Source organism: Nematolebias whitei, chromosome 21 (assembly GCF_014905685.2).
Source record: "Nematolebias whitei isolate Nwh7 chromosome 21, NemWhi1, whole genome shotgun sequence".
NCBI classification, from domain to species: Eukaryota; Metazoa; Chordata; class Actinopteri; order Cyprinodontiformes; family Rivulidae; genus Nematolebias; species Nematolebias whitei.
This window is the reverse complement of record NC_056518.1, coordinates 13,972,148-13,983,615: the sequence shown is the minus strand read 5'-3', so window position 1 is coordinate 13,983,615 and position 11,468 is coordinate 13,972,148. Positions and strand designations below refer to the sequence as shown.

The following is an 11,468-nucleotide window of genomic DNA, read 5'->3' as shown; positions in this document are numbered from 1 at the left end:
GGGGGGGGGGGGGGGGGGGGGGGGGTCTGGACTATGCTGCTTCCCTTAAAACTCAATGCCTTCACCGGCCTCATATATATCATGTCGATTTATGTTGCTTTGCTGTGGTCGATTTTTTTTATGCCTCAAACCGTGCCCTGTCTAGGACACGGTGTGAGAGATATTATTTTTTATACCTTCTTTCCACATGTTAACTTCCCCTTTTCTCATCTAAGCCTAAAAGTATTGAGGAAAAGGATAAGAGGCCACGCTCTTAAAGAGCAGCAGCAACGTGCACTCCGCCCATCTTTCAGACGATTTTACGGACATACTCTCGTTGTATCTTGGTACAATGATAAGAAAACTGATTCTGGTTCTGATATATATATATATATATGGAAAGACGTTGCATCGTGCTGACGTAAGATAAATATGTGACTCGTGGCTTTTCAGGGAATCACCTGATTGAAGCCAAGTTGCTCTTTTAGTCCAATTCAGTTTATTGATCTAACATCAGTTAACAGCTTAAGTCACGATAAGGCACTACAGTATACTTAAAAGAAAATGGGTCCAATCCATATCAAATTTTATGCAATCCCATTCAACCGCATCAGGGTCCATTTAGAGTTACCAGTCAGTCTAACATGCATGTTTTTGGTCTGTGGGAGGAAACTGGAGTACATGTAGAAAACCCACGCATGCACGGAGAGAACATGCAAACTCCACCCAGAAAGACCCCTGGCCGGGATTTGATCCAGCGACCTTCTTGCTGGGATGTCCAGCTCTACCAACTGCGCCACCGTGTCATCCGCATCATTTCACCTGGTGAAAAAGAAGTCTCATGGAAAACAAATAAAGTGTGACTCAATACTTTTGCTCAGCACAGTTTCAAGATGTCACAATAAAGCCAGAAACAGAGGCTACGTTTACATGCACAGCTGTAACTGACTGTGACTTTATTCTGCAGAACATGATGTGACACTGAGATGCTTACTAGACTTGCATGAAAGTTATTCAGCTTTTTTCAGGTTTAGATGTTACAATTTATAGTCCAATTAATGGCTCGTGCACTTTAAAGCATAAATTACATCCACATGTCTCAGATTAGCCTTGGGCTCGTCAGGGGGTCTGATCAAAACTAACATGTTCTGAAGGGTTGATGCTGAATTTGAGGGCATGCAGCATTTTTGGTTACTCTAGTAGGATGACATAGTGCAATTATTGTGTATACATCTCTACAAAATATTAACATGCTTCACGTGACTTGGTGTGATTATTGCTTATCCCAGAAATGACCCTTGTGGAGTGAGATTAATCAAATAACGCTGTTTATATGACTTATTAACAATTAAAGCCAATTAAATCAAATATCCTCACTGGTTGTTCTCTGTTGCTGAACATATAAAAGTATAAAAGTATGGGAACTAAACAAGTTAACTAGGAAATGTGGTTGTTTCTGGTTTTAAAGCTTAAAGTCAGTTAGCAGCTCTTTCTTAAGGAGAAATGGTTTTAAAACTATGAATTCAACACAGAGGCTCTTCAAATGTAAAAAAGAAACCACAGACACAGTGATCTCCTGTCTCCTCGCAAACATGAAGCGGTTTATGTCTCGTTTTTCCAGGAGGGACACTCTGAGCTGCAGCAGAGCGGAGTCTTTGGTGTCAAAACCATCCCCGCTCGTAGAAGTTTGTGTTTCTGACGAGGTGAGCTCCTCTCGGTTCCTCCACCTCTCACACCCCGGTGGATGATCCCACCTCCCTCCTTCGTCCTGTCTTCATCGCTCTGACTCTTCATCTCAGATGATGTCCAGGACGTCACAGGGGACGTAACCTCTCTTCTTTCCGTTGGCCACTCTGATGAAGCCGCCGCGCTCGCCCTCACTGCTCACACAGATCTACGCCAGAAGAAAAACATAAAAAAGAACTTGAATTTCAGCTCATACCATTTTCTTCAACTTGCTTCTTTACACTAAAATAACTAAATCAACCGTCAGATGATTTTGCACGTCATGTTTATTATGTTAATGCTCCTCCTTCGCATCGTTTTTGACTTTTTAATTAAAGTTCATTCTTCACACGTCAATGACACCTTTTCTGCTTTTTTTAAATTGTGATGGCAGAAAGATAAAGTACAACAGCAGCTATGTACGGTGGCCCTAAGGTGCAAATCAAAAACATTTGAAAAAAACCTGTTTGTCTTAATGTAAATTGCTGGTCTCAGTCATCCAGGACAGCTTAATGTAAATCCATTTTTTCAAATGTGATTCTGTTTTTTCAAACAGAGTTCTAGTTTTGCTGCATTTTTCACATGTGGGCACGTTTTGTGAAGCACACTAGGGCAGCAAAATGTATTTTTAAAACAAAGGGTTCTTGTTAAACAGCGCAAACTCTATATTTTCAGAAAACAATATCAATTAAAAAAAAAAAGATCCACATTCTATCCTTCTCATTAATATATCAAAACAAAAACTTTTTCCCAGTTCACAAACCAGCTCAAGTTCATGTTCCTTAGAGTTTTAAATGGAAAGAAAAGTCAGCAGGTCAAAGATTCAGCTTGAGTTTCATCCCCACTGGGGTTTACTTAATCCAAACATAAAGCATTGTGGGAAAGCGATTGGGCCAGATCTGAGAGCTGCTGTTCTGTCAAAAGGCTAATTTCTCTGTAACTCCTGAGAGGGATCTACTTTTTGTCGACTGATCAAGTGTCTGAGGGAGCAGCAGAGGAACAGCTGCTGAATCAAGTGAACCTGACGGGTTCTAAAGGCCGAGCTGTGACCAGGAACTAGACTCAGGTGTGACGTGGAAAGGGTCATTGTCTCCCCCCAACCACAACAGTCCTCTACGGATCCTTCAAGTGTTTTGTTTTCTGGCTCCAAAGGTGAACCAAACAAGGATTATGTTATTTTTCTTGAGAAACAAGACAGATTTTTTTTAACTCTTCTTTGGGTTTCATCCCTGGGTTTAATTTTATGTTGAGTGATTTCTGCATTCTTTAGAATATAAATGTATTTTCTGTAAAGCAATAGAAACCTGTGGCCAAAAGAAACCCCATTTGATGAAGGCTTATAGAAAGACACCCTGCACTCAGTCCAAAACACAGATGACCCAGGTCATCTTTAATTAAGGATGAGCGCTGGCATCTGCAGCAGCATGAAGCTCCAGCAGCTGTGCTCAAAACCAGCCTCTCGTTTTCCTTCAGGACCTGGACCAGCAAAAGTTGTTTGATGAGCACCTGAAAGTTTACGTGCTGACAAACCTGAGATCAGTGGAAAACCACTGCAGAGCCCCACCTGCACTCATCACTCAGCTTTCAAATAAAACATAGAAAATTATACATCACATCACTAAGCTCAGCTGAGGATCATATGTGATCACTTTAGCAATACACAGCACAAAGGCTGCATTAAAAAAACTGTACATCAATGAGATTTGAGCTCTACCAGCTGAGCTAGAGCTGTCATTTCTAACCCGGGCCTGAAGCCTGGCCCGACCCGGATTAGGGCTGGGCCATAATAATGTGCTTAAAGTGCAGGCTGGGCCGGTGTCGGGCTTTTTATTGCATCAGCAAACGCACGCGGCTGACAATCCAATTATATGGCAAAATAGCTTGCCATACAATCACCTGCCGGCCTTGAAAGCGGTAAATAAAAGTTTAGTTAAAGTAAAGAAAGACATTCAAACAAATGAGACATCTATGTTCTTTTCTTTAGAAGGTGGTGGTGTAAATTAAAATATTCAGCTGTACTTGGCGGATGTGCGCACCGACGACCCAAACAGGTGAGATCCCAAATTATCCGACATGTCAGAGCGGGGTCCATGTCTGAATAATGCAGAATGCAGGCAGAAGCAGGGATTTAATGTGCTTTGTTGGCCATGAAAGGACAAACGCCCCCTCAGTTCAGATCCTCTGCCCCCTTAGCCGTGCACGTCCTCCGACCGTTAATAACTATATAAGCAGTTAAAGCTTAATTAAAAATGTTGGGGTTCGGACCTATAATTACTGTTAATTCGTCGGGTCAGGTGGGGTTCGGAAATGATGGCTACAGGCTGGGGCCGGGTCGGGGCAGATTTTTTTTGGGACGGATTGCACCTCTAATCTGAGCCACTGTGCTGCCCAGACGTTTGAACATTTTATGACTTTTACAGATTTTTCTGTACAACGCTCACCTGGCAGTTGGTGCCACACGAACTTTTAATGTGTCCAAAGTTTTCAACTCTTTTCCAAACTTTTCTCACTTCCACAATTTTTTTTTGGTGCATATTTAAATTATGCATCAAAATGTGGTGATTTTTGTCCGTTCACGCAGTGTGTCTCGCATCGTAATAGGACTTACGAGTTTTCTCTAAAACATAGAGAGAATGTAACACTCGTACAGACTTCAGGTTTGTGTCAACTTAAAATATTGTCTTTAAAACCTGAAGAGAATTATCTTTTTTTTTTACTTTATATCACCTGCATACATAATAAATAGACATGTGACCATGTGCATCTTCTGCTGCTCACAATTCAAGAATTTGTCAAATTCAACTTTTCGTTTTTGATGTTTTAGTCTGTTTCTGTCTGCAATTCAAAAACTTGGCTGTCAGGGAGTGAGAAACACCAGTTTGTGGTTACCATGATGGCAACAACTTTAACATTTCTTTTCATCTTGGTTCTTTTTACACTTCACATACAGTTTAAACACCATGTAGGAATTATTTTAGCTTAGATTATTGCTGGAAATATAACAATAAAATCCAACAATTTCATTGTAGTGTTTAATTCAGATCGATCATTTTGAGTACCTGTCCCTCCTTCAGCGTGATCTGTCCTTGTTCTTTGCAGCCGATGAACGTCCTGTTGCACCTGAAGACTTGTTCTCCGTCCTGCAGCTGATGAGCAAAGGCTGCTGGGAAGTATCCTATCCTGTCCTCAATTATCCCCTAAACAAAATAAAATTACATCAGCAAACATTTGGTCACAAAAAATAAATTGAATATTATTTAGTCTAAGAAACAGATTAAGGCCTTTAAAAAAGCAGTAGGACATGAAGATTGAATATTTGTCTCCAAACTGGGTGTCTGTTATTTAAAATTCAACATTCAGATGATTTTTGTTTATCTTCATAACGCAGAGGACAAATATATTTAAAAGTCTGATGAGTTTATTCATGCTCTGATAGCAACTCTTGGCCTCTGCAGTAATGCCTTTACGCTACCTAATTAATCAGGAATGCATTTACGTCCTAATGTTTCAAATAATTCTCAGCTTCATTTCCTGCAATTTATTCATCGTTTCATTTATTTTGCTGTTTTGTTAATTTTTTGGCTTTGAAGGAAAATTAAAACACTGCAAACTACCAGAGCATCGCATTAGAAAATTAAATGAGCTAAAATACACACGTCACTTTGTGCTGCAGTTACTGGTTTCATACTCACCTTCCACCAATCCTCATTAGAATCATCAACCAGTAAGATTCTGTCGCCTGCTCTGTAATTAAAAGAAAGTAACATGACATGATTAAAACAGAAAAGTTGACAAATATGACACAATAAAACCAGTGGGGGGCCCTGTTGCAACACAAATACCTGCAGAATTTGCACTATTGTGATGAAACCTCAAATACAGGAGATAAGATAAGATAAGATAAGATAAGATGAGATAAGATAAGATAAGATAAGATAGAACTTTATTGATCCGGCAGGAAATTCAGAAATATCTGTTATTCCTGCAGCAGCTTTAAGGCTGCACAACAAAGATTCAGCATTAATTAGGATTTACTGTAAACCTTTGAGAAAGAGCTGTTAGGCTTTTCAGTCCCTTTAGGGATAGTGTGCAAAAATTAAAAAGGTGTTTTCGACTTAATCCTGCCTATTAATATTTATTTTTTTAGATAAATATAGAGGCTATTCTTCTTCTTCTTTCAGATTTTCCCTCTTCAGGGGTCTCCACAGCGAGTCATCCTCCTCCATCTCACTCTGTCCTCATACCTTCATGTCCTCTCTAACTGCATCCATATATCTCCTTTGTCTTTTTCCTGGCAGCTGCATTTCTAACATCCTTCTACCAGTATACCCACTGTCCCTCCTCTGGACATGTCCAAACCACTGTCCCTCCTCTGGACATGTCCAAACCATCTCAGTGTGTCCTCTCTATCTTTATCTCCTGGTTGTTCAACCTGTGCTGTACCTCTGATGATCTCATTCCTAATCTTATCCATCCTTGTCACTCCTAAGGAGAACCTGAACATCTTAATTTCTGCCACTTCCAGTTCTGCCTCCTGTTTTTTTGTCCACGTCTCTGTCTCCAGACCATACAATATAGCTGGTCTCACCACTGTCTGGTTAAATTTTCCTTTGACCTTTGCTGACTGACACCCTTTTGTTGCAAATCCCTTTTGAAACTTTTCTCCATCCACTCCATCCTGCCTGGACTCACTTTTTCACTTCTTTACCACACTCCCCATTTTCCTGGACAGTGGACCCCAAGTACTTGAAGTCCTGCACCTTTGTGACCTCTGCTCCTTGTAGCCTCACTGTTCCACCTCCTCCCTCTCATTCACACACATGCACTCTGTCTTACTACAGCTGACTTTTATTCCACTTCTTTCAAGTGCATATCCCCACATCTCCAAGTTCTCCTCCACCTGTTCCCTGTTCTCACCACGGATCACAATGTCATCTGCAAAAATCATAGTCCATGGGGATTCCTGCCTGACCTCATCTGTTAGTCAGTCCATCACCAGAGCAAACAAGAAGGGGCTCAGAACTGATCCTTGATGCACTCTCACCTCCACCTTGAAGCTATCTGTCACTCCTACAGCACATCTCACCACTGTCCTGCTGTCCTCATACATGTCCTGTACCAGTCTAACGTACTTCTCTGCCACTCCAGATTTCCTCATGGAATACCACACTTCCTCTCTAGACACTCTGTCAGATGCTTTTTCTAAATCCACAAAGACACAATGGAGTTCTTTCTGACCCTCTCTGTACTTCTCCATCAACATCCTCAAATGGTGATGGCATCTGTGGTGCTCTTTCTTGGCATGAAACCATACTGCTGCTCACAGATAGTCACCTCTCGTCTAAGTCTTGCTTCCACAACTCTCTCCCAGATCTTCAGTGTGTGGCTCATCAACTTAGTTCCCCTGTAGTTGCTACAACTCTGTACATCACCCTTGTTCTTAAAAATGGGCACCAGCACACTTCTTTTCCATTCCTCAGGCATTTTCTCACCCTCAAATATGCCATTGAATATTTGAGTCAAAAACTTCATTGCCATCTCTCCAAGACATTTCTAAACCTCCACTGGTATCTCATCAGGTCCTACTGCCTTCCCCTTCTTCATTCTTTTCAGAGCTTTCCAGACTTAACCCTCAATAATCTTTCCCACTTCCTGGTCCACAGTGTCTATGACCTCTACTCTTCTTTCTCTTTCATTCAATTCACTCATTAGCTCCTCAAAGTACTCCTTCCATCTTCCCGTCACACCTTCCTGGTAAAACCTGGTAGAACAGTTTAAACTCTGCTCCAATGCTGTGAGCCTTGCTGCCCTTCTACTTGGTCTCTTGGACACATAAAACATCTACCTTCCTTCTTTGCATCATGTCAGCCAGCTCTCTACCTTTAAATGTTATTGTCCTCACATTAAGAGTTGCCAACCTCAGTCCTTAACTTTCCTCTTCTCCCTCTGTCTCCTGACACATTTTCCTCCTCGTGTTCTTTGACTTGTTACATATTACTGCTGGTATTACTGTGTAACAGTATTACTAGTTATAGCAGATATTTCATTTGATACAGAAATATTAGCTTCTAAAATACAGTAGTAGAAAATGCATAAAATATAGCTTCATATCCAACATCACTGACAGCAGGGCTCCTGCTATTTAATATAAATCATATGAACGTGTGCATTTAAATTACTTTTATAACACACATCAATATCAGCCTGAAGTGGAAAGAAACAACTGTAAATGAAAAATCTAATTAATTATCAATCATCAAATATTTACTTCCAGATCTCATGTAGTTTCCATCCTCTGAATCAGTTTTGTGCATTAAAAGAAAGAAGGTAATTCTGAAGACCAAAGTGGTGCTTTTTGCTAAATGTGATTTAAGCTCCATTTGTCAGCTGTCCATTTTCCAATTTTCGATGACATCTACTTTTCTACTGGGCTAAAAAATGTGACTATCTCATTGTTTTAACCTCTATAAATCAAATTGGTATTACAGTAGCTGTGAAATAAAGTAGCTCACATCTCATCCACTGACACACTGTAATACCTTTATGGGGAGCTATATGGAGTTTCCAAACATCATCCATCTCTCTCAGATCCAAGGGAAAGAAATAAGGGCTGATATTACCAGATAACGTCCTCTCTTTCACACTCAGGTAACATTAATGAGGCTGCTCCAAAGAACTAAAGCTTTACATCTGGGAACAAGTTCAATAAAAGAGCCAGCTAATTGGTTTCTTTTGTAAAATCAGTTTTAAACCGTGACCTAGGCTGTTCTGAATTCAGTAATTATGCGAGATAAAAGCTAAAAAAATTACAAAAGGATGCAGATCAGACCATGAGGAGATGAGTATTAAAAATTTTCAACGAGCTAATACGTCAGAAAACACAATAAACACCTTCAGCACAAACAGAGTGCACTGAGGGATTTCTGAGTGCACAAAATTTACATTTAACTACAGTTTATATGACAACAATGACTATAACTTGGACAGTTTTACAGATATTGAGCTCATATAGCTGAGAGTCATTCACAACATGTACTCTTTAGGTTTGCACATTATGTTATATTCAAAGTTTGTCTAAAACAGCTACAACTGTCATTTCTCAATATTAAGATGAGCGTAGACTAAATCTCTAGCAAGAAAAAGTGTTCACTTCAAGTAAAGCTATTTATGTGAATCTAATGATTTCCAATAAGATAATAATTGTAGTTTTTAGGAACTAGAACAGATCTTCCTCACAGAAGTGTCTCGTAAAAACATTTCAAATGGAATTTCACTGTAAAGTGGATTCGTTGTAACCGAAGAGATTAGTTTGCAGAGCAAAGCTTTGGCTTTTTAGTTTGTTGGAGAGTGCAAAATTTCACCTGCCGGCCTGGAAAGGTGCTGCATCGAGTAAAGCTGGTGAGGGTCATGGTATGTTTTGATTAAAGTTTGTGTGTGGAGTGTGTGTGAGTGTATACCTCATCTCAAGGTCATGGCTCTGCTGGCTACTGAAGCTGTACAAGGCCACATAGGTGCTGAAGTTGAGCGCATCTCTCTGCACCGGCTCCATCTAGATCAAACCACAAACACGTTCACGTTAAACACCCTGACTGTTCTTATTTGTGGTCCGGTCTTAGAACAGTGAGTTGGCGTTCACGTCAGCATGAGGAGCCCTTGTTTACAGCACACGGTGCTGTTCATGTTGCAATCTGTTCCTTGAAGTCCCCACTCAGCTTGAGTGAGAAGAGATCAGGATTTTTTACAACATTAAAACAGGATGGGGCTGTGTAGTTGGGGGGCTCTCAGAGAAGTGTCAGCACAATTAGCAGAAAGATATCATGTGCCGCCGCTCTGTCACTCTCTGCAGTGGCTGAGAAAAGCAGTGGGTGCTCCTTCCTGTTTCCTCTCCTGATACCTTGAGTCTGAATCCCACCTGCTGTGCCACAGAGGTCCACCAGCATCTCCCTCACATAAACAAGTGGAGTGTGGGTGCTCCAGAGACTTTCAGGGACATTTATTGCCTGTTTTTGTTGGACATAAAAAGACTTCTTCATCTTCGTGCTGCTATAATGAAGTGAAATGGCTCCCCGAGCGTCACTGACAAGGCCTGGAAATGGAGCTGATGGATGTGTCGAGTTAACGGAGGCCACGAGGCAAACTGCCTCCACGGCCTCCAGGTCCAAACAGAAACATGAAGCAGTGGCCATCTATTAAAGCTAAGAGCTGCTCGATGGCCTGAAGGAGCACTTGATGCTGCGACTGGAACAGTGGGAGACCAAGATAATAACATCCTCTCTTTGTTGCATTTCAAGTGAGGACAATGTGAAGAAAAACCCTTAAAGTCCAGAGCGTAGCATTTATGGAAATATAATTAAATATATATATAGCTATGAGTATGTTTTCATTTGTGCAGACTAAGTGGAAATTTGAAGAACTACTCCAAATACCATACTTGCTGCTGTACACGTTGCACCGCTGTATAAGTTGCATAAGTCCAAAAATGTCTAATAAAATGGAAAAAACATAAATAGATTGCTTCGCCGTACACATCACATCTATTATGCATCACTGTTGACGCGTCGTTTTTGTTACGTATCACCGCTGAACACATGGAAATGTGGGCTGGTGTTGTGCCAAAAATCGATTGGCTGCCAAATGACGTCCGCGGGAGCGTGCACGGGAGGACTTTAACAAGAATTTAACAAGATTAACACTTAAATCAATTATTTATTTGCTCTAGATTATAGCAAAGGTGTGTCTCAGTTAAACTTTTCCTTAATAAATGCACTTTGACGGTCAAAGCAGCTGCATTTCAAAAGCCGATTTGCGGCCAAGGGAGCACGCAGAGAGACGACTCACTATGCAATTTTTTTAAATTTAACAACATAGCCACCTAAAAACAATTATTTGTTTGCTCGACATTATAGTAAAGGTCTCAGTTGAACTTCCATCCATCCATCCATTTTCTTCCACTTATCTGTGGTCGGGTCGCAGGGGGTAGCAACTTAAGTAGGGAGGCCCAGACTTCCCTCTCCCCAGCCACTTGGGCCAGCTCCTCCGGGGGAATCCCAAGGCATTCCCAGGCCAACCAAGAAACATAGTCCCTCCAGCATGTCCTGGGTCTTCCTCTGGGTGTTAAGAGCTTTGTCTTTTGACTCAGCTCTCTCTTCACCACAACAGACCGGTACAGCGCCCGCTTCACTGCCGACGCTGCACCTATCAATCTCACGCTCCATTTTTCCCTCATTCATGAACAAGACCCCGAGATACTTGAACTCCTCCACCTAGGGCAGGACTTCCTCCCTGATCCGGAGAGGGCACTCTACTCTTTTCCAGCTCAATACCATGGCCTTGGATTTGGAGGAACTGATCCTCATCCCGGCCGCGTCGCACTCCACTGCAAATCACTCCAGCGAAAGCTGTAGATCACCACTTGATGAAGCCAATAGGACCACATCATCTGCACAAAACAGAGAAGCGATCCTAATGCCACCAATAAGGATTCCCTCAACACCTTGGCTGCGCCTAGAAATTCTGTCCATAAAAGTTATGAACAGAATCTGTGACAAAGGACAACCTTGGCGGAGTCCAACTCTCACCGGGAACAAGCCCGACTTACTGCCGTCAATGCGGACCAGGCTCTGACACCGGTCATACAGGGACCTAACAGCCCGTATCAAAGGGCCTGGTACCCCATATTCCCGGAGTACCCCCCACAGGGCTCCCCGAGGGACGAGGTCGAATGCCAAGTCCACAAAGCACATGTAGACTGGTTGGGCAAACTC

The 11,468-nt window shown here is 41.7% G+C and overlaps 1 protein-coding gene across 1 annotated transcript in view; it reads right to left on the bottom strand.

The window, feature by feature from the left end:
• Window positions 1-1,774: 1,774 nt before the first annotated feature.
• Window positions 1,775-11,468, bottom strand: part of stac (SH3 and cysteine rich domain) — a 28,442-nt gene continuing 18,748 nt past the window's right edge. Inside the window, exons 5-8 of the mRNA XM_037695327.1 lie at window positions 9,162-9,253; window positions 5,397-5,448; window positions 4,764-4,901; window positions 1,775-1,873 (exon numbers count right to left, since the gene is read on the bottom strand). Of these exons, the coding sequence (XP_037551255.1) occupies window positions 1,775-1,873; window positions 4,764-4,901; window positions 5,397-5,448; window positions 9,162-9,253 (381 nt within the window). The remainder of the gene's footprint in view (window positions 1,874-4,763; window positions 4,902-5,396; window positions 5,449-9,161; window positions 9,254-11,468) is intronic.